Below are 23,987 nucleotides of genomic sequence, written 5' to 3'. Positions count from 1 at the left end.
GTCTTCTCCTCTTCTTCTATCACCTTTTCTGTGGACAAACATTTCTTCCTGTTTGGTCACTGAAACTCTGCCTTTGTCCTCTTCACCATTACCTCACCCTCCTCCTCCTCTTATCCCCCCTCTCTTCCCTCCTCTTGACGACATCAGTGACTGCAGGGTGAAGTTGTGGAGCTATGTGCCTGGTTTGACCCCGTGTCTCCCTCGACGGGTGCTGGCCATCAAGGGCCGGGCCACCAGCCTCCCGTGATTGCTTCTTCTCCGCTCACCAACCCTCCCCTCCTCTGGTATTCTCTTAAACTAATTTCCACCTTCTCTTCCCTGCTTAATTTCTTTTCCCCTACATTTGTATTTCTTTCTTTCTGCACTTTTCTGTTTGCCCTGGTTCCATTTCTGTCCTCTTTTCCTTTTGTTTCCACTCAAATTCTTCTAGCATACTTAGTTTTTTTATGACTTATGACGTTTATGATTTTGTTTTTAATCATGGTTACTGGTTCATTCGCAGACCACTGCCTCCGATAAGACAAACAACTTCTCATTAACTGAACAAATGACTCAGTTCTACGGAGAGTAATTGTTATTATTCTCATGTGTGCAGATCTAATTTATCTCAGGTGCCTATTCTCTACTTTTTTGTATTTCAGGAAATAGGTTTAATTTATTTCTTCCTGAGAGTTAGACAAGAAGGTCCATACCACCTTCATATTTGTCTTCTTGTTCTTCTTGTTCAGTTTAAGGCTACAGACAGGAAGCAGTTAGCTACTGTATGTGTAAAATGAGGAAATGGGATAAATAAACATTGATAAACTGTGTTTCAAACACATTCAGTATTGCCTTTCAGACAGAATTTACTCAATTGACATTAAACATCTCTTAACACCTACCTCCTTGAAAATGTAACTTCTAACACTGTGAAAGTGAAAATGTAATTGCCTGGTCAGTTGGGAGTAGAGATGTGGGTAGGTTGATTAGATTAACTTGTTAGAAAATTCTGAATCCAACTTTTTTTTTACTGTAACTGAGGAGATTCTTTATTGAATTGTGTGTGGGCATGTGTGTGTGTGTGTGTGTGTGTGTGTGTGTGTGTGTGTGTGTGTGTGTGTGTGTGTGTGTGTGTGTGTGTGTGTGTGTGTGTGTGTGAAATGTAGTTTGAAGACAATGCCTTTGTGTTGTGTCTGATGCACAATGGATTCTTTTTTGAAAGGAAAGACTGGCTGATTGATGTTCTCTTATTTTCTTCCTCTGTTGTGACCCCCCCCCCCTCCACTTCCACCCTCTCTCTCTCTCTCTAGCGACAAGACAGTGAAGATCTGGCTGTCAAAGGTGTGGAGGAAGAGGTGACAACCGAAAGACAACTGAAATGACCATTTTCTTTGTCAGGCATCGTGCTGCAACTTCACCCGCTATCTGTGACCTGTTCACTTCTAGTAATGGGATGCGACACTGAAATCACAGTTTCCAAGGCAATCAAGGTGTTTCTTTTCCTTTGTCACACAACAAAATGATGGCGCCGCGGTGGAATTTATTTTCAAAGGCAAAGGACTATTTGCCTCACAGATTTTTCTTTTTTATTGCCAATTTGAAAGTGCCATTCAAGTGTGATGCTATTTGGAAAAGATAAACCACATCTTCCTCGCCATGGATACATCAGTCAGAACAATAGTTCTCCCTACATCAAATCTGGTATGAAAAGGAAGAGAAAAAGGTTTCAGAAGCCTTATGGAACAGTGGAGATGAACGTGTGTATTCATGTATCTATCGTCTGACAGCCGAGACACAGTCCGTGTTTGAATCTCGCAGCGACGCTACCTAACAAATGGATCTTCTGTTCCTGCATTCAAGACTATTTGTTCTCCTTCGTGCTGTGGTTGTTCTGACTCTGAACACACTGGACGGTCAGACCATGTGTTCTTTGCAGAGGGACGATCTGTAGACTGTCGCTGATCTTGATTTAAACCTGCTGGAGAATTGCACAGAACACGTAGATTTATACAGTACATCACTGAAACTTTTAACTGCATTCATCAAGTCGTGTTTAGTTTTATGTTTTTTAATTAATTTATTATTTTCCCTACCTCAGTTGTTTTGGACTTTGGTGGGGGGGAACATTTTTACGGGTCTCTGTGCACAAAAACCTGGTGCTTGACATCTTGAAGTCTTCATAAAATGCCTGGCTCCTCGTCTCTGGGTGGATGTGTCCTCCGTGGCCCTCCGGCTATCAGACTGTCTAGCTGCTGACCTTGCAAACAGCGAAGCACACGTCCAGTAGCACAACTAAAGGTAGCACCGGCCCCCAGAGGATCTGACCGGATTGTGCAGTCTGCTCTCGAAGTGCTTACTGGCAAAAAAGTAGGATACGCCGTGCACATGGCACAAACAGTACATGCCTTCAGTACACACACCTCACACATTTGTGAATTAGATCCTCTATTGTGGCCCGGATCATTATCTCAACCATCACACAGTACCTGCCATTTATCCTCCTCATATAATTTCCCCCTCCCTCCTCTCTGATCTGTAAGGTTAGGGACAGTGACAGACTGACCAGCCTCGACTTCCTTCCCAGCTACTGAACTTCTCTGGGAAGCCAATTTAAGTAGAGTTCTTGCAGCTCTACCGGCTGCTTTACCGCAAAGATTACTTGGGGGAAAGTAGGTCATAACTGAGAGGGGTTTCTATTTAAAATCCCAGTTTTCCTCCACCCACTATGTGCTGCTACATTGAAAGACGGGAAGAAACTTCCTGTACAAATCTGTTAATGTGACACATTTTGTGTGTGTGTGGGGGCAAAGCGCACATATGCACAAACTGCAGACACACACAAACACAGGATTTCAGGGGAGGTTTCGGTTACCCAATCTTGCCTTATGGGCGTTGGCGCAGCTCACTGTGTTGATTTAGTGTCTTTTCAGTGAAACTAGTTCAGCACTGCAGCAGTCCTTTGACGCTCACACATGCACGTGCATACGTACAATTCACTCACCTACGGGCAACAGTAATAACCGAGGTCTAAAAAGTCTTTTCAGTTGTCTTGTTTTTTTCTGATGCCTTTGGATAACAAGCATTCAGGATACTCTCTGTTTATGAACTTTTTCTGTATTACTCCATAATGCATTTAAAAGCCTCTCGTCATGCAGGTGTCTCAACACTGTAAAAACCCACATCTTGTCCGTTTGCATCACACTATCACTCAGTTCAGTTTTGACATCTCAGTCCCTCCGTAGAGAAACAAACACTTCCGTGCCCTTATCCTTAAAAAAAAAGACCCAGAAACATATGTAGTGTTATTAAACACAGCTTGGAGTGGGAGTTAGTGAATGCCTTTAACACATCTACAAATTATCCTACAATAATTGAGTATGCACTGCTGATGTTTGATGTATCCAATGTGAATTTTGAGCTGCTACCACTCTCCAAAAGCAATGATTTGGTTTTGTGCCGGGGGGTTTATGAATGCAAACGTGTGTGTGTGGGTGGTGATTTGTTGACGCGTTCTCCCTTTTAATGTGTTCCTATACTTAGAATCTCAGGTAAAGGTCGAAGGATAATTATAGTCAGACTTAAGTCATTACTTGACCCTGTGCATTGAGGTAGCTCTTTGAATTGACCAAATGTTTGAGACATTTTTTTTTCTTTTGAGAAAAAAAGGTACAATCAGTGTATCACCCCTTTTTGTGATAATACTCACTTTAATGATTTATCTTTTGCGTTTGACTCCCTTTACTTATTTCATATGTATTGTGTTTTTTGTACAAAATGTAAACATCTTCCCAATCTGGCCAAAGCTGAATGTCTTGCAACTCCGGGAGATGTGCACAGTTTTTTTAAAATTTATTATTACCATAATTACTTGTTAAAAATGTATTATTTGTGAAGTGGCTTTCCTGGAGTGAGCGGTACAAAACGTGGTCAGTAGGGAAATAAGCCTGCGTGATAATGGGTTGTATACGTTCCCCTAAAGTCAGACTCTACAGGCCCCTTCACTGTAGATCATGTAATTATCTGTGCCAATAAGCCGAACTGACCCCGGTCACCCGCCCGGTGGTGCTTCATGTGATAACAAAGCTAAAAGAGCCTTAATCTCTCTTTACTTCCCTCATCCACACTCCTATTTTTTGCTGGAGAGGATGTTGTAGTACTGTAGCTTTAGACACTCATGTTCCCTGTGCTTGTACATTTGCTGTAGGACGCATGATGGTAGAGGCTCTCGTTGGTTCATTCGACATCTCAAAAACGTTGCAACACCTTGCTCCTTATATCACCAGACATAATATTAAACACCTGAGCGGATTCACTTTCAAAATTTTGGAAGGATCTGGCCATGAGTTGGTATTCCCAGTGATCGATAGTCAGTGTATTATGCATAAAATGTAGTGTTTCAAAAAAAAGATGCTTCACTGGAAGACTAATTGTAGCCAAACAGAATTGCCTTTTTAATTACCTCCACCCAGCGATGCCCCGAGCTGCGTTGCTTGGACTTCAGGCAATGTCAGCACCACTTCATGACTTGAGTTAGTGTAAATAGGTGCGTCATGTCATTTTTTCTTTTACAGAGCAGATGCAGGTGAGGTTAACTGCCTCAGTGTAAACGCTGTAAGTTAGGATTTACTTGCACTTTGGATAATGAACATTGCTGTGAATACTCTACAAGCTTTTTTTCCAGTTATGTATTGAGCCTAGTTTTTGACTTGGTTTACAAGGACTGTAATTGTCTCAAACAAGGCTCAAACCACTGACATTGTACTGAAAAGAACACACCTGTTTAGATCTACAGTAGGTTTAGAAACCAGTGATATTAATGTTTGTGCTGATACAACATGTAAGTCAAGATGTACACAGTCCTCGCTATGTCCATGCCTTTAAAGTCCCTTTTTTATACAAGATACTTCAAGAGAATGAGGATTTTTCCGTTTGACCGAGCAGCATGCAAACCTCTGTGGATGCTCAGAAGAGTCCAACTGGTTTGTTCCCTGGCTGTCTGCTGGGGTTCACACATGATTCTTGATCTTATTGATAACAAACAAGAGACTGCACCAAAAAAAACAAACGTCAAATTCAGTGTATAATGGCTTTAATTAGTCTGCCTGCTCGTCAATATTGAACCACAGAACAGACCGGGGAGTCCAGCTGCCAGTCAAACTGAGTGTGTGATTACCACCTTTACCACTCCCCAACCAGCCCAGCCCGACCATCTAATGACTACTGGGAGATGGAAGCTTTAGTAGTCAGTGTCTCAGCTTCAGCCTCGTGCCTCAGCCAACAGGCTTTACTGCCTTAAAGAAACAGAATGTGTACGTAGGACATTGATAATCATTCACTTAATATCCTGAATCTCTAGCGGACTCATTCAGACGATTGTAGATTGTCCTGCAGATTGTGGAATTCTGTTCTGAGTCAGACGATGCCTCTGCTCTCTTTTTTCATTATGGCTGAAAAGACTTTCAACTTAGCCTCGGGCTGCTGAGTGGATGGAATCACATGCAGACACAATCAAGGGTGCTGCTGATCAAGAGGGCACTAAACTGCTCTGCGGCTTGTCAGAAGAATCGCTATCACACAGCAACACACGTCTTCTCTGCAGCTGCTCGTGTAGTTTGTGTGTGTGTGTGTGTGTGTGTGTGTGTGTGTGTGTGTTGTCATGTTGAGCTCACGTGGTAGTAATACCATACATGACACTGTCTGTGAAATATGTACTCATGGGTCATAAATGCAGGGGCCAAAGGTCATGTGTGCCTTTTATTGCACAGACTGCTCCCTCTTCTGAGTGTAAATGTCTGTACAGTTTTTCTGATGTAAATGTCAATGTGCATGCAACCAAGCCATGTAAAATATGTTTAACTGTAAATATTGTACATAAATATTTAATGAGGGACACATTCCTTCAAGAAAATAAATACCCCAAGTTGAAAACAACTGTTTCCTTTTGGTGTGAGATATATATATATATATATATGTATATATATATATATAGTATAATAACCCTTCAACCAGATCAGATTTTAATGTAGTTTGATGGAATTTTCAAGGAAAAAATTCAACTACTGTTTTTCTCTGTATCGTTGTTACCTGCTATTTGTGCGTTAGAATCAGTTGATCACACAACACGAGCACTTTGAAGACAGAAGGAAACTGTGACAGGCACTTTCCGCTATTTTCTGAAATGCTTTTGGCCGAATGACTGAGACAATTAATATTATTCGATAATGTCATGGCAAGTTCTGTCCAAGGTGATAAATGAAAATCAAAGAAAGCCCTTTGACAAATGACACTTGATTATTTGACAGGTTGTTGTTGTTTTTTAACCACGATTGATTAACCTTTTTACAAGTGTTTACCGAACTGTCTGCAGATTACCGCACTCAGCTCTGGATTTCCTCTGTCTGACATTAAGACAAAAAGGAGCTGAGAATGAAAATGACCTTCTACCGTGCAGATGGACCAGGAGTTTATTGATCATTCAGGATAAACCGACCAACGGGTTGTAAGCGATGGGATGCAGACATGTGGGGATGTTTTTCATCTACCTCGGGGCTGTGGATGCACACTCAAAACTCATACATCTTCATTTCCTTGGCAAACTCCGATCATTAACTTGTGTTGGGCTGCGCTTGTCCCAGCCACGACGGGAGACACATGCACTGTGATGTACGACGGCCATTATTGCCTCCAAGGAGACGGAAACACATTTGAAGATGCCAGTCACAAACAAATAAACATCCATAACAAACTCTGTCACGTACCAGCTCTGTGGGTTCCAGTTGTTCCCTCCTTGTAAACCTGAAGTTTCATTGGAATGTCTTCATCGGTTTCATTACACCACAGCGCTCCAGTGGGTCTGGCCTTACTCGCTGATCCATCAGTCTTGGCTTTACTCTCATCAATCACCCTGTAACTATGAAAAGATGTTTGAAATTCAGCCAAATTCCCTCAGAGAAGAGTAAATCTCTCTTGCTTGCCGATGAGTAAACAAAAATTAATTTTCATTTTGTGACAACATAAGGTCAAAACTTCTCAGATTTCTCCATTATGATCAACAGCGACACTCCCATCTTTGTCAGCTGTACTTTGTCTGTCATGCTAATTAGGAAAAGCTGGCATAAAAAAAAATGGTAAACTAGGATGATGAATGAATAACATTATCTACTAAACATCAGTGTGTTCGCATTGTCATTTTTAGCATAGTGTCAAATTGTTGGCAGTCTGTGAAACTCCCAGAGAGGTCGGCTATAGTCTCAACTACAGTTTTAAACTTTGAAACAAAGTATATGAGAGGTACTTAAATCCACATTTGTTTAACAATGAATCAAATGTGTATCATTGGTGACATATGAAGTGATGAAACAACTGACAGTAGTTTCTCTCAGCTCCACAGAGCGTCCTCATTCTTTGGATTTTCCAGTCCGACACTATGATTTACATTCAGCGTGCTCATGACCATTGTTTCCAGATGCAGGCGGCAAATTAAGGAAAAAAAAAAGAAGCTTTGATCAACCTGTACATTAATATCTGCCTAGCATCAAATGGCAGACAGTCAAGGGTAGCAACTGGCTGGCTCACACAGTGTAAACGTAGATATCTCCCTCAGGACTTTGTGGAGAGCAAAACAAATGAGAACAAAAATCCTACTAATATGGAAGTTACATTCATCAGGTTGACACAAACACAATTTCAAAAGGGTGCTAATGCAACCTCTTATATGCTGGAAAATGGTGGTAAATGAGCACAGGGATTCAGGAAGGGTAGACTGTTATTAAAAAAAAAACAAGTAAATAATGGATGATACAGAAAGCAGCTCCACTTACACACGTAACATACAGCACATACAGTAGAGCCTAGGATGTGGTACAAACATGCCGAGTGCGAAGCCAAACAGTCCCTTCATAGGGAGGTATAACCTTGAAAGAAGATATGGTAACAGTGGAAATACAACCTCAATCCCACTACTAGAGGTTATCGCCTACATAAATTCACACTTGGAGGAAGAGGAATAAGGAAGAGGCATTGTGAGACACGGAAATACATTCAGAGCCCGGGGAATGACTTCATGCCACATGAGCTCCAAGAGGATTTAAATGCTGAGGAAAGTAGTAAACATCTTCCAAAAACCCCCTGGTTCTCAGATGTGCACAATGAGCATCAGCAAGACCGCTGAACAAAGCCACGGACTATCAACCAAATGGCTCGGCCTAATCCCATTGTACTGTCTCTCTCTTTGAATCCGGTTTTACACATCACACACTCCACGCTGCCAGGCTTAGACACATCAGAGGGACATGCAGTCCTTCGTGAACATGGGTGGATAATTGAAAATTCTCTCTGTGTGTGTGTGTGTGTGTGTGTGTGTGTGTGTGTGTGTGTGTGTGTGTGAGCATGCGTGTGTAGGCAGCATTCATAAATGTTTATAACGTCTTCAATATTTCACTGATTCAAAAGTCGGTCACACTCGTGTGCAGCGAGGTGTCCACCGAGTTGTAATGATGTTTAGAATCTCTATTGAAACTCAAACTGCGACACACAGTCACCCACTGTGATGTCAAGGATGCGCAGAGGCAGTTAGCGCTTTCTCTCCTGTCACTGAATACCGTCACACAGTCCAGAGCAGTTTGCTTTCATACTGAGATGCAGCATGTATTTACTATCTAGAAATGGAATAAAATAAGTCTTTTGATCACCCATTAATTTCATCACTTTAATGAATAGATTCAGATATTTGGGAAATATGATTATTGGCTTTCTTACCCTTTTCCTCTAGTTCTCTAGGTCTAGTTATGGTTTTAAGATAATTGGTCATCATAATTATAATTTTTTTAAAGATATTTAGTTATTGACATCTTTCTGTAGGCCTATATGGTGCCGTCGTTTGTTAAGCTATGATGACCAACTGCTATGAATTAAAGTTTCAGAACGATCCATTCATTTTTGTTGGAATAATAAACCATTGTTGCATTAGGAATTCATAAAATTAGTCACTTCCCTTAATATCACTCAATAATAGTGCTTTCACAACTGCACAAGATTTATGGAAGCAGGGTAAATAACTACTGTATGGTTATCAAGGTAGAAACACATTCCTTTATTCATAAAAAAAGATTTACATTATGTTCTAATTTTTTCACGACATTTTTTTCATCCGGGTTTCTCTTTATCGCCCACACAGTGTACGTCCCTTGTTCTCACTTTGTCTTCTTCTTTGATTCTTTTCCCTTTGTGGGCTGCTTTGTCTTCCTCCATGGCAAGAAGTTGTAGGAGACCAGAGATGTGAGGAGGTATGTAGCCATGCCCGTGTATCCGCCCAGTACCAGACACAGTGGCTGTGCCAACACGAACAGACAGAACACGTTCATCGACGCCCGGTCGTCCAGCTCCACGCGATCATCCTGTGTGGCTTTCATGACTCCAAAAAAGTATATGAGAGCCACCGCTGGGTAGAAAGCCAGTTCCACCATGATGCTGAGGGACGAGGCAGCTCACACACTCTGGGAAGCCTTTGGATTTAACATGTACACGTGTTGGAAAGTACTTTGTAAGATCCACTGAGGTATAGCCTGAGGGTATTTTCAGAAACACACTCACCCAGATCAGATTTACTCTCCGTCCCAAACCGAAATCCCCCTGAAGTGTGAAGGTGGATCCAACAGGCAAACAGACTCCAGACCTTTGATCCCTCATCTCAACAGTCCTGTCAAACATTATCCACCTCCTGTGATCCTTATCGGGACACCTGACAGTTGTAACCTTGGAGACGCAATCTGGTATCTTTTAAGAAAGCACTTGAAAACAATCGACGGCTCACGACCCATTTTACTCTTTGTATCACAGAAATGTCACAGAAAGCATTCCTCATGATACGTCAAAGTGACCTTCATTTACCAGAGCTGTAGAACTGTTTGTAAAGGAAAATGTCGGGGAAGGTGGTGGGCAGGCATTCTCAACAGACATCTTGACTCTCCCAGGGTGGATATTCATTTGTGGTGCTCTCCACCACACGTGTAACTCAGGCAAAAATTAAATTAATGAACTCATAAAACTCACACAAAAGGCAGCACAGTCTCACCTTTGTTCCCTCTCCCTCCCTCCGCCCGAATATATATAGTGTGTTCAACTAACACCTTCACCACTTCAGCCCATACCCGTATTCACTGAGGGTTCACACGTACATTACCCTCAATACATGGAAACCTCACATGTAACTTTAACTACTTTTATCCAAGCTAATTACATCACTAATTACTATATCAGAGGTAAATATCCCAACACATTGTATCAACAAGCAACAAACCACCAGACTGATTAAACCCACTAAAAAGAAAACCCCTCCAGTTGGTTTAAGCCATGACATCAGTGATGACATCACCAACACCATATAAAAACCAGGAAATGCTGGCGGGCCGCTGCCAAACTAAAGTCCCGCATGGTGGCTCTGAGTAATGGAACAAACAATGGTCAGTATTAACAGAGAACAAAAATCTATCAAACAATTTCCAAACCTTTCAACATAATTAAGATTATTGAAACTAACTTACAGCTATGTGTTAGCTTTAACTCACTTTTATGCTAACTGTAACATAATGCTAACATTAACAAAAATGGTATAGTGAGTGAAGCAATGTTAAATGAGCAGTGTTGGATTATGGTGAAATGAACGCATGTAGAAAAAAAACATGGTCATTGAATTGAATTGAATTGAAATATTTTATTTTGAACATTTAAAAAAAATAGAAATAGCAAATACACAAGGTGAGTAAAGAGAGATCTCCCCCACTTTGTCACAAGAACATGGGTGAGTAAGCTTGTGTCATTTGACAATTTATAATGTTGTACATTCGCATAGCCTCTCATATTGAGAGTTGACTCTTTATTTGGTGGCTCATGTCTTGGTCTGAATTAAGTGCCATGTCAAACAAATGAGATGAGAACATCCCAAACTGTTGCGTCACATTACTAGTTGGAGAAAGTAAGGGTGCAGGCCTTCACTGAGCAGTGGGTGTTCAGTGAAATGTACAGCTGATACGTTCATCAATACTTGTACTTTGAGCTACAAATGCAAATTAAACCATAACACTACAGTATTGTTGCCAATAGAAGAGCTTCTTTATTATTCATTTATTTATTTCTATTTATGAAATGTTTTTGCATGGCTTCTCTTTAACAGTGACATTTACCTTTTTTATATATCATCCATCCTTCTCCACACTGCACCAAATTCCAGTTGAGTTAGATTACGAGATCAATACCACTCTCATATATGTGAAGCTATACAGCAAGGAGATGATTCGCCCGGCTTAGCCCCGAAGACAGGAAGCAGGAGGAAGTGAGCGAGGGTCTGTTAAGATTTTATCTCACATGCACAGTGGCTCTTATAAACCCATTATATATATATATATATATAAATATATATATATATCAATATATCAATATATGTGTTGGAGCCATTTCTTGGCTTGACTCAGTGGGAAAAAAACATGACATGTTGCATTTTTATGGCTCATTACCAACAGGACCTAAAGGTATTTCCTCAGTGAGTGAGGAGGTCGCGGGCCCCAACCAAGACATTCAGCATGTAACTCATTATGTACAGTGTTAACCTGCGAACATTATAGGTGCACAGAGCTGGATTCCATTGTTTAAATCTTGCGACGGAGCCAGGTTAGCAGTTTCCCCCGGTCTACAGTGTTCATGCTTCATCTTCAGTATACACACAAAAGAGCTTTACCAATCTTTTTTTCTAAACTTATTAACCATTCCATTGACGAAGAAGAATGGAGGGATGATTTCAATCACAAAGAATTGCCTGAAATCAAATTTTCAAATGAAATTTAATCAAAATTCAAAATAATAATTTAGGAATGTGTCTTCTTAGTACCTGTCCATCTGTCTACCCACTGTCTTTGCTCTTCTTGCTGGTCAAGATTACAGGAAGACAGGTTGCTGTTCCTGCAGGCAATAAGCTAGAAGCAGGAAACACTCTTGGCAGGCTACCAGTCCACCGCTATATATCCGAAGGTTATTACAGATAGAGCTGTGTCTTTGGTTGTTTTTTTTGACACAGGATGTGTGATAATCAAACTAAATTAAATATATTTAGACTAATTTTATCTATTGCTGTGCCTTACTTCATTAAGGCTTTAACCACAGTCTCGAGGGGGTTTGCAGAGGCAAATAATTCAATAAAGGCCACGTGTAATTGTGTCATCATCCAGAGTGCTGACATTGAGCGGCGGGAGGAGAGTGCTCCCTCTAGATGTTTTAAAAGAAGTCACTGGGTGAAAAGTTTCCACCAGCGAATTTCTGTACTTATCGCGGGCACCATCTTCCTCTTAATTCATAGCATTTAAACGGGCTTATTTTCTAAAGAGCCAAACTCCAGGCAGCCTCCCTTGAAGACCCAGTGGTGATACTATAGCAGCTGCAAGTCTTGACTGAAGGACTTCACAAGGAGTTTGAGTGACTGGGAATCTATTGTTGAACTATTGGTGGTCAGTTTTATCATTAAATTGGTTGCAGCGCATAGAAACGTGGAACCCAGGTCGTTGAATCTCCACTGAGCACTGGGTTGTAAGCCAGCCAATCGTCCATCCAGTCATCTACCCAGGCTGCCCTAGTCCAACATTAATACTGTGTGGTGTGTGTGCACGCGTGTGTGCGTGTGTGTGTGTTTATTACGCCTTCTCTTTGTTTGGCAATGTTAGAGCAATCTTTAAGGTTTTTCTGTGTTGCTGCCACATCAGGAGGGGTTTGATTCTGAATGAAACAGCGGGGCCACGGGGCAGGATTACACCCTGGGAGGGAACATGTGGCCCTTTTGAACTGGGCTTTATCAAACCCCCTACCTCTTTACAGAGAAGAGGCGAGGTGCCCAGAGGGAAACACAAAGCCTCAGCAGCCATTAAAACCAGCTCAATCATGAATTAGAGCCCAGTGGTGTTTGCTTAAGATGTACACAAATGTGTGTTGGTGTAATAATAAGAGATCTTGCATTTAAAAGTCTGTTCCAAGTGCCTTTTTGAGCACACTTGGGCTTTCTGTTGGAGAGTTGCTTGTGGTGATGGGCGTTTTTCTTTTGCGCTGAAGGCTTTCAGCACATCATCTTTGAATTTTTACATTTTGTTTTTTTGTTTTTCAAAATCCTATGTCTTACAATTGAAACTGTGGATTTACTGTTGTAGTATTTGGTTTGATATATGATTACTGGTGGAAGTCTTAAATGCTTAAAAGAAGAGTGTTTAAGAAAAAAAAATTCTAGAATTTCCAGCTTCAGTGCTCTCGAAGTCGTTAGATTTTAGTATTTGGCATTAGAAAACATGTAAAGTAAAACTATTAACTTAAAATGCAACATGACAATACTTCAGGCTGCACTGCATTATGGTTTTGGGGCTTTGTTGAAGAAATTCATATTTTTTTTCTTCTTCTCTTGGCTCATTAAAGAGTGAAATTCGTCTGCTCCTTGACTGTGAAGAAGTGACACAAAAATGTTCAAGTTTTACCGTTGATATTTCAAGTGGAGGGGATTTAGTGTTGTCTGACTATGTTGACAGAGCAGTGGAAATACTTCAGCATGAAATTATGTAATCCAAATTTAAAATGCCAGTTAAAAAATGAGCATGAGAAGAAAAGACGGTGAAATATGAATGCTTTTCCTTAAGTAATATAATGCAGCACAATTTCCTAAACAGCCGAAGTAGAAGGCAACCGCAGATCCTTTTCATTTCCTCCAGCAGCAGCTGCACTTGTAGGTTTGACAGAGACATAGTGAGCTGGGGTCAAATTTGGAGAAGAATATTGTATTTTAAAAGCGTTCATCATAGGCTATCTGAATACCAATAGATTCCCTAATGAACTAGTTTTTGCAAACCACGTTCTGTATAAAGCAATAGGTAATACGATGTTATTATTATTGTTTCCTTTTTGAAATAATAATAATGGTAACACAAAAGGAGATTAAAGGAGTAAAGCAATGTTTTTGGTGAATACATTGGTGAATACATTGGTGTCACTTGCTTGACAGGGCATCTGTCTGTTTTTGCATAATTGCTCGTAGAAAGGCGATATTTTTGGACAGCATGACGCAAGTAAGCACAAACACAGTAATTAGTGCTTAGGAAACTGCAGGAAGCTGAGAGAATAGGACCCAGAAGGAGGAAAAGGGACATTTGAATCCCCTATGGTGTTATTAATGTCACCAGCAGTACAAAGCATTGACCACCTCCTGGTCCATTGCAATTGGATGGCAACAGCATTTAAAAGGAGATATCCAGCACTTGTAGGCCTATATTATTGATCTCTCAACAAGCCAGTGCCTTTAGACATTCCGAAATAGGCTTGACACAGTTTTTGTTACTTAGGAACGGACACACGCTTGGTGTAATTCATCAGCTCTCAAAATCTGAAAATCCATTTTTGTCCCTTTTTTTTGTTTATCACAGAATAGATATAGAAATACACAGGTTAGTCGAATGGTACTTATGAACAGGCTCATGTTTGTGTCAGTGTTGAGGTTAATTGTTCTCTGCTAAGTTTTTAGAATCTTCAATGTTGCAGAGCTGATCTGTGGTCGAGTGCTCAAAATTAACATTACATCAACCCTTATGGATGAAATAGTATTTACACCATCATGGTTAAAAAAAAAGCTTGAAAGAAACTGCATGAAGGGATCATAAGAAAAAAAATGCTGCTCATGGCAGAATATTAGTACATTTTAATGTTGGTCCTCTTACAGCAGCCTCGTTTGTTGAACCCCACTTTGAAGAAATATGTGTGAAACATTTTCCATTGTATACAAATGTTTTCAATACTGCAGGTACTCACGGCAAAATTGCTGTTGTGGGTCTTCTTCCTCCCTTTCCTGTTTTTTTTTTTCATCATCGTCATCTGGCCCTGATGCTGCCAGCCCACTCCTTGGAACATCTGCAATAACGTGCTCACCCACACTAAACAGCGAGCTCCTAAAAACATGAATCATTCTGGAAAGGGAAGGGGATGTGTATGTAGATGTGTGTGCGTGTGTGCATCTTTATCTCTGCTTATGGGTTGTTCGATGACATATGAAAACATAATTTGTTTTTTATATGCGCCTTTTGGTGTGTACGTCTGCAAGAAGGAGTGTGTGTGTGTGTGTGTGTGTGTGTGTGTGTGTGTGTGTGTGTGTGTGTGTGTGTGTGTGTGTGTGTGTGTGTGTGTGTGTGTGTGTGTGTGTGTGTGTGTGTGTGTGTGTGTGTGTGTGTGTGTGTGTGTGTGTGTGCGTGTGCGCGTGCGCGCGTGGGGGGGGTGAGTGAATGTGCGTGATCCTGATTCTGAGCTGGAGGGCTGTGTGGGCAGAAGCGTCCTTTGCCGGGGTAAATTGATTTCGAGAATCCGGATGCTAGTAGGTGCTCTATGCTGAGCTGTGTGGCACGTGCTTCTGCACCCATTTATGAAAGGAGGTAAAATGGTTTATAGCTGTGCAACTCCCTGTGTGTGTGTGTGTGTGTGTGTGTGTGTGTGTGTGTGTGTGTGTGTGTGTGTGTGTGTGTGTGTGTGTGTGTGTGTGTGTGTGTGTGTGTGTGTGTGTGTGTGTGTGTGTGTGTGTGTGTGTGTGTGTGTGTGTGTGTGTGTGTGTGTGTGTGTGTGTGTGTGTGTGTGTGTGTGTGTGAGAGACAGAAAATGTAGAGATACAGGACAAGTGATGTCTAATGGAAAATAAGATCACAACTGAAGTTTTGCAGGTTGATAAAGTAATGATGAAGGAATTTGTAGTTATCCAAAAGTGACAAACTCATCACCTTCTTGGCAGGCAGCCGCACATTAGCATATTCATTACAATGTGGTTTACAGAGCAGGTCTTAGCTGCGTACAATAGGCTAATGATGGACGGTGGCCATTAAATCTGTATGTAATTCCCTCCCTGTAATTAATATTAGTTTTTTTCAAATAGGCCCGCAAGAACACATTTTTATTGGTAACAGCCTTTTCTTAAACTGACATGTGCATGCCCCCTCCATCACAATGGGAAGGCAAAACAGTGAACGTTTTCACCATTTTGCAACTCCACATCCATTTGGATGTAATATCTTTGGTAGAATGTACAATTACTGCTAGGTGAGTTTGAATTGCATTTAAAGTTTATCATAACTTGTTTGCTGTTTTTTGTTGTTGTTGTTTTTTCCCCACGACTGAGCTGAATGGTTTATTCTGGGAGCTGTCCAGTGCCGTGGTGCTGAAATCTTTTTTCCACCTTTCTGGCTTGTGACCCACTGACACTGAAGCTATGTCCAATTGTGTATTTTCCTCCTTGACCTCAGCCCGGGGGAAAAAATAATAATAAGAGAGCAGCAAGAAACAAGTATTTGTTATGACAGATACTGATCTTTATTTCATCGTTAAGAAGAAGTGCATATATATTATGTAGCATCCGTGCGTAATTCTACTAGACGAGAGGGAGAGAGGGAGAGGGAGGGAGAGAGGGATGGAGAGAGAGAGAGAGAGAGAGAGAGAGGTTGCAGGGTGACTGATAGCACCGGGGCAGGGTTGCCAGCACTTGAGAGTAAGTCCGTGTGGGAGGAGAATGGGTGGGTTCGATCGTAGCTCGGTTCTTCTCTCCACGCGCACAGACCGAGGACAGAGCGCAGAGCGCAGTCCACCTCGCCACGTGATGTGCAGCCGCTCGCTGAAGGCGCAACAGTGATCTCACACTCTCTCCTTGGGCTTGTGAACCAACCACATTTTGTTTGAATTCGCTTCACTGCTGCACGGCCAGTGAAACACGTGCGCCTGTGCGTTTTCTTTTTGTGCGAGTGTTGCCCTCACTTGGCGCTTCCTGCCTCCGTCCTCGCCAGCGTCGAGATTAGTGCAGTGGCTGCCTCACCCGGTCGGACCGGAGACCGCCTGGTCTCTGATCTGGTCTGCGGAGTCGCCGGGGACCCGTCGCGCTCCATCGGGGCCAGACTGTGCGCCTCTCGGATCACACCCGAGCCTCTCCGACCCCCGGCGATGGAGATGATGGAGGGAGACGTTATGGACAAGCTGGACGACATGGCATCGGTGTACGACTTCGACCCGATCACCGGCAACATCCCCGCCACCAAAGTGGAAATCACCGTCTCCTGCAGGTGAGTGAAGGGTGTGTGTGCGTGTGTGTGTGTGTGTGTGTGTGTGCGTGCGGGGGGGGTGCGCGTTCTGCAAAGTTGGGTACGTGAGATCGCGTGGTGGAAAAGTTGGGACAGCGCCCCACCCTTTCTGTGGAATTTAGTTAGGATTGACGGTGAGAGTGTGACCTAGAATCAATTCAGACAGCGACAACCTATCAAATAAATATAATTAATTATTTTTTTTTGGGGGGGGGGGGGCAGAGGCTTTGTTTGCTTCTCATCAAGAAAGTTGTTTCATCAAATCGTCAAACTAATAATCGTTGTGGTTTAAAGTATCATGAAAACCTGAGTGAGGTTGGTTATTGTGTTTTGTGTGTGTGTGTGAATGTTAAGGACATATGCATGCTGATACATATACATATTAGACACACCTCAGGAAATCTCTTTCACATTGAAGTCTCTCCTTCCTCTGTTGCATTCTTCACAAAGTGCTGGATGTTAATGTTTCGAAGGTTTCCACCATGATCACACAGTGCACATGTGTCCATGGCCTCAATCTTAGTCCCATTACTGATTAATTTTGAGCAAAAATGTATTTCCTTTTCTTTTAAAAGAAATCTGCCTTCGCCAAATCAAGCTCAGTCAGAATAACAGTCGCTCCTCTTCCCATTAGGAAATGTCCTTAAGTCAAGGCTGCTTTCAACGCCTTTCACCTCTCAAACATACACTCCAGTGCTTGCATGTGAGAAAACACACACACACACACACACACACACACACACACACACACACACACACACACACACACACACATCTTCACGGTTTTTGATGCTGGTTTTAAAGTTGGTGAGCCATCGAGGCAGAGTGAGTTTGAGCTATAACAAGCTGTGTGTGCATTATTGATGGGCTTTCTGACGTGCAGAGAACCTCGCTGCCACATCTCTCAGCTCAGAGTAAAAAAAAGAAGAAAAAATAGATGGAGAGAAAGAAAGAAACCCTGCCAAGAAACAAGTGCGTTTCAATTTACTGCATAAACTGCTGGTGCGGCGATAGTGGGGAATGAATTTAGGCGGAGTGAGGTCGACCCAGAAAGTGTTGTTGTCAGAGTCAGAACCCTGCATGGTTTTGAGGTTGTTTTTTTCCAGCTTGTAACGATGAGGCGATATGGATTATATGCCTCAGTGAGGTGTAATTAAACACCATTCAGGTAGATGATGAGTCTTTTGCTGCAAACACCCTGCATTCATGCAAATGATTCATCTGCCAACGTGTGTGTGTGTGTGTGTGTGTGTGTGTGTGTGTGTGTGTGTGTGTGTGTGTGTGTGTGTGTGTGTGTGTGTGTGTGTGTGTGTGTGTGTGTGTGTGTGTGTGTGTGTGTGTGTGTGTGTGTGTGTGTGTGTGTGTGTGCGTGCGTGCGTGCTGGAAAAAGAGAGAAGCGGTGCAGATGCCTTCTACCAGAAAGGAGAGGAGTTTGGGAGGAAGAAAACATTGATCAAAAGAGGAGGGTCAATTCCCTCCTCCTTCTCTGCCCCTTTGTGTGTGTGTGTGTGTGTAAGTGTGTGTGCATGTACGCGTGTGTGTGAAAGAAAGGGAGAGGGAGAGAAGCACACATTTGATGCATGTGAGATTCACGCTCTCAATCAGGTGAAAGTGATTGTAATGGAATTTGTCTGGGACCTGCTCAGAACAGGCTTCCTGATTAGGGGGTGGGTTCACTGTGAATCCTGCTTGACGTGGGGTCGCAGCCTAACGAGCTATACAGACTCCTTAAGTGTGCAAAAGGTTGCTCTCATACCTGGAAGTCTCCCAACCTCACTTCCTGTGGGTGTTGAAATGAATATGTGATATTGGACTGCTGTGTCGGTCACTCCCGAAGCTGAGTAAATCAACAGTTAAGTCTTTCTGTCACAGTCAAACACTTTCTAATAGCAGTTCAAGGCTCCACAGATCCTCTCTATAGCCTTTGTACAGATGTTGTGAGTCAGATTCCGATTCAAGATTAGAGGCTCCCCATTGAGTCTCCGTTGCTTTTCTCCTTTTGTCACCATGCACAGAACAAGCATCCTCTCAGACCTTCAAATCATGGTGATAGCTGTTCCCTCTGGGTTAATACCCCTTATTAGAGGCGACACCCTCTGTCCCTGACAACGTATTATTATCAGGATCAATGACAAATGGAGAGGGGTGGGTGGGAGTTGGATCAGATTGGGGCGGGGGGGGAAATGATAGGAATTGGTTGGTCTTTCAGGCAGGGAGGGGAGAGGACCGACTCGGTGGCAGAAGGATGCAAACAGCGATAAGTTATTCTGCTTCTGTCGGTTCAGTGCAAATGTGGGGAGTCACACATTTGTCCTCAGCAAGTGGTCTCAGCCGCCTGTAACCTCAACCATATACTTCTCTATGCGAACAGTCCCGGGGATACGGCTTTCACCGTGTTCACATTTCTCACAGTGTCTGATGTGTCATTTCCTGCACATTTGCTTGGTGGGGAAGCTTGGCCTTCGGGGGATTTGTCACAGAGAGAAAATCTGTGAAACAGTTTGCAACTGGAGGAAGAAAGAAAGAAAAAAAAGATTCATTATTTTTTTAGGACCAAAATCCCAAACTGTGTTTTTTCTCAAACCGGTGTTTATACTCCCACGGGGCTTGTCCTTCAAACGGTCTAGCTCCCGAGGAGAGAAATGACGGGAGAAGGGGGTAACTGGCATGTGGACAGACGAGCAGAGGTGTAAATCCAACACGGGCCACGGTCCTGCCTTCCCTCCCAGCCCGCGGTCCAATCCCTCCATTAGCATTCAAGAGCAAGTCGAAGTCTGCTCTCCCATGTCTGCCCCGGTCAATTCAAACAATAAAAAGAAGTACTTATGTGTCTAATGTGGTCCATAGCCATCTCCAGTCAGCTGAGGAGAGAACTGTCTGCCCTGTGTATTGAAGAGCAGGTCAGTCGGTGGAGGAGCCTCAGCTGCTGAGAGCAATATTGATAAGCAATCACCTCACTGGTTGCTGTGTCGCTGTGAGGTGGAGCGCGCACAGCCAATGTCAGAAATCCGCAGGCTTACCTCAGGCAGAGTATCCTTAGCCAGTATTTCACTTTCATCCATGACCGCACCTTGCTCCGGTTTCTGCATCTCTCGATTTATGGTAACATTTGAGACACAGAGTGAAGCATCTGTTTTCCTTAAATTAAAAAAAAAAAAAAGCATCTTTGAATAAACCCGAAGGACATTTAACAAATGTTGTCATTGTTGTGGAAGTATTTACAGAATCCCCAAAGACTAATCTAACCATCTGGGTGAGAAAAATAGTTTGTCCGCTGCATGATGAATAAGCTGTCCAGCTGTTGTCCAATTTACGCCTCCTGACATATGTCATTGTTTTGTGCGACACAAGAGAAATATAAAACAGGAATTTTCATACGAAAAGAAACATCCACATCGAGAATTATCTCTGATAATAAAGCATATGTCATACAAGTTGAGGTAGGGGAAATGTAGTTTCGGAGAAGCACACAGTCGCAACTTAGGAATTTTATTTTCAAGAGCAGATGGCATATTTTTTTGACTCCAGTTGAAAAAAGGAGTGTTTGAGGGTTTAACAAAAAACACTTTAAAAAGAGGTGATGTTTGCTGAATGACCCTCTGACCTAATATTGTTACTCTGTGACTTGATACATGAAAAAAAAAATGAAAAAAAAACAGTACTACTGGAGGATATTTATACTATATGGCTAAATCTGGAACAAGATATTTAAGGTGTATGCCAGGAAATACATTTTTAAACAGAGGGAATTTAATATTGATGAGTCTAAAAGAAAGACATGGGTTCATGAGGATGTTGTTGAATGCATCTTGGCCCTTACGTGTACAGTGGAACAGGCCGATGGGGCGAGGTGCGACTGAAGTTCACACTTAGTGATCGCAGATCAGGGAGAACCAGTGATACCACTGCTCAGAACTTCAATATGGTGAAGGTGGATCTTGTAGCAGTTGACACACACGGTAGAGATAGAACCGATAGTGGGGATGTGGGATTTCTCACTTATTTGTCCCAAGTGCAGGCATTGCACGTTTTGTTCCGATTAAATTCCTCAGCTAAATGTCTGGATGGTTTGCATTTGCATACAGATTTGTGCTCATAAGAATCCTGGCTGCACCATCTGATATAGGTTCCTCTCCAGATCTGAGAGAGATATGAAGACATCTCGCTCCGTGTAGGAACGCCCAGGGGAGATCTGACGCCAACACTTATCGACACTCGTTTCCCTTTGCTCCATCACATTTCATCTCTCTAGGTTTGAGCACTTTCGGTGAGCGTATGTCCAGCATACTCAGCATCATCAAAACTAATTAATCCTAACCAGAATGTGCTGCATAAAACATGAGATCAGCTTTGCAAACCAGAAAACCACATCATAATTATCTTGCAGATGACTCACCCAATTGCAAAGGTATAAGAAAAAACCTCTTCTGTCGCTTTCTCACACACACACACACACACACACACACACACACACACACACACACACACACACACACACACACACACACACACACACACACACACACACACACACACACACACACACACACACACACACACACACTGACAGTGATTTTGCCACAGTCCGGGCACACCGCCTGATATCACACAACCTAACTGATTTTACCTGGTTAGGGAAAATTAGGTGTGGAGAGAGTGATGGAGGCAGGGAGAGAGGAAAAACAGCGAGTGTGCGCGGCGAGGGAGCAGACAAACAAAGACAAACTGAGATGAGGAACATATTGTGGTGGACATGCTCGTCAGTGCACAGTAACCAGAGGCCATGGGTGTGAATTCATCAAGAAATGCAAATAAGAGTGTGCGCGTGCTTCGAGAGAAAGTGAGGATCTGCGCACAGAGATTTTGTTTCATTACCCCCAACAGCACCGAGGCTGCAGGTGTGTCTCAGTCATTTATGTGATGCAGCATTTCTGAGACATGTTAGCAGGCAGCAAATGAGAGGATATAAGAATAATAACACTTTCAAAGCAAACCCTGATGTTACAAGGAACGTGCTAATGGTGATTGATTTCTTTTGGGAGGGTGGGGGCCAGCGGAAAAAAGTTGTGAACACAACACTGACACATCATCACTTCTTAATTTGATATTCCGTAAAGCAAATTTGATACTCCGTAAGCAAACAGTTTCTTACGGTGCAACGTGATCAGTGGATGGAAATTCAACATTAACCCTCATTTAGCCCTGCTCCAGGGCGAAAAATATTTGGCTCGGTAGCCGCTAAATAACTTCAATATTTACACCAGTTGGTCTCGAAGTTCATCTGTTTTGTTGTGGAGCAGCTACAGTAGTGTACAGTGACTGAAAACAGCCGCCCACGGTGGTAAAAAAAATGAAAGATGATTTGAGAGCAGCAAAATGTAAAACAGTGGCAGAACTCACTGTTGACCTCCTAACAGCAAACCAGTGTAGCTCCCTCATTACAAACGACTCTGTTTACATTGTCATTTACAGTAATACGTTTCATTATGAAAGTAAACGATCGAAGCTGCTTTACATGAACTGAAACTGACCACAACAAAACCACTGGGGACTGCTGATAAGACCTTATAAAAAAACTTGGATGGTGATACAAGCACTTGGCACCAAAACATGTTCGCCTGTTATATCTTTTGCACAATTTTCTTCTCATTTTAATACACCTATTCTTATGTTTTCCTCTTTTATTATCATCATCATCATCATCAACATCTCTTTTAATATATATCTTTATATTTATTTCAAGTCTGTTACCTCTTTTTGGGGATATTTTGAATTTGATCTTTTTTATAATTCTGCTTCTAGTGTTTCCTCATTGCATACTGGTGAGGTAGCATTACCTCAGTCCCTGTTTTTACACAATGCTTTTTTATTTCTTAGTGCTCTATTAAGCCCTTTGTGTTGCATATTGTTTATATGTAAATGCTATATATATAGTCTGATTTATTGATTGATTGATACTTATAAGAACCACAGTTAGTGTTGTTATTACAAAACAAGATTTATTTTGTGGTTTATGCTACAAATTTTTTTTGTTGTTATTTTAAAAGACAATAATAAAATTTGTTGAAAAAATATGAAAAGGTAAGATAAAAAAATGGCAATGAGACAAAATGCTAGTTGTCAGGAAAGGGACAAACAGCGTGAGCAGTGTCCAGCAGGGGTTACCAGTGTAAACAGCTAAGATGGGCAATGCAGCAACAACACCAGCCCAACCACACCTTGTGAGGGAACGTCTCCATCCCTGAGAATGGAGGACATTCATTTCAGCATAGTGCAGTGTGTGTGTGTGTATGCACAGGAAGTCAGTTGTGGCCGTTTTGGGAGCAGTCAGGCAGCAGTGTGGCTCCAAGGACCATGATACACCTGCAACACAGATGAGTCTGCTCCTCCCTGGCTCTAACCTTCTCCTCCAGTACACAGACCCGGCCTTTCAGGGGCCGTTACACAAAACCTGGTGGAAGCAAGGCAAATTAAAAGACTTCATGAAGCTGAGCTTATTAAAAATGCACCAGCTTTGCTGTTTTCTGCGTATGAAACATTTTTTTTCTCTCTCTTTCTACCTACAACATCTACAGAAAGCATATTGTATGTTAGCGTGTCTATGTGGAGTCATAACAGTCGTTACAGCATGAAGCAGAACCAATCAATTATTCTCTACCCTCTTACTTGCTAACACCTTGGATGAGTGCATTGCTGACAGCAAACACACTTTCCAAAGCACATTTATTATCTTTCACAGTTCAATGCTGCTTTTTGCCAATGTTGATTCCTTTTATTTTTCTTGTGAACCTCCTGCACACTGAAAGACAGACTGTGACTAATGCTTTCACGGAATCAATAAAGTGGACTGTGGGCATGCTGAAAAGATTAAATGTGCACATGTCAATC

General features: G+C 42.2%; 2 protein-coding genes and 1 long non-coding RNA gene across 9 annotated transcripts in view; 2 read left to right on the top strand and 1 right to left on the bottom strand.

Moving 5' to 3' along the window:
• Positions 1-5,910, top strand: part of kif21b (kinesin family member 21B) — a 55,356-nt gene extending 49,446 nt beyond the window's left edge. For 3 of the 5 annotated variants that reach the window (XM_035631369.2, XM_035631370.2, XM_035631368.2), the window contains 2 exons: positions 148-284; positions 1,290-5,910. In XM_035631369.2, coding sequence (XP_035487262.2) covers positions 148-247 — 100 coding nt within the window. In that variant the 3' untranslated portion in view covers positions 248-284; positions 1,290-5,910. The remainder of the gene's footprint in view (positions 1-147; positions 285-1,289) is intronic. The other 2 variants (XM_035631371.2, XM_035631372.2) reach the window with 1 other exon arrangement.
• A 3,139-nt stretch (positions 5,911-9,049) lies between these two features.
• Positions 9,050-10,061, bottom strand: LOC118309350. 2 transcript variants are annotated; one of them, XR_004793464.2, is made up of 3 exons: positions 9,868-9,886; positions 9,571-9,676; positions 9,050-9,482 (listed from the first exon to the last, which is right to left on the bottom strand). It is a non-coding gene; the product is annotated as an uncharacterized LOC118309350 (long non-coding RNA). The 2 variants fall into 2 exon arrangements; XR_004793463.2 differs by having other exon boundaries at positions 9,571-10,061.
• A 6,444-nt stretch (positions 10,062-16,505) lies between these two features.
• cpne5b (copine Vb) overlaps positions 16,506-23,987 on the top strand; it is an 82,262-nt gene continuing 74,780 nt past the window's right edge. Inside the window, exon 1 of one of the 2 annotated variants that reach the window (XM_035632620.2) lies at positions 16,506-17,081. In XM_035632620.2, the coding sequence (XP_035488513.1) occupies positions 16,963-17,081 (119 nt within the window). In that variant the 5' untranslated portion in view covers positions 16,506-16,962. The remainder of the gene's footprint in view (positions 17,082-23,987) is intronic. The other variant, XM_035632621.2, reaches the window with a different exon arrangement.

This window comes from Scophthalmus maximus, chromosome 6 (genome assembly GCF_022379125.1).
Source record: "Scophthalmus maximus strain ysfricsl-2021 chromosome 6, ASM2237912v1, whole genome shotgun sequence".
NCBI classification, from domain to species: Eukaryota; Metazoa; Chordata; class Actinopteri; order Pleuronectiformes; family Scophthalmidae; genus Scophthalmus; species Scophthalmus maximus.
This window is presented reverse-complemented; position numbering and strand designations above follow the sequence as displayed.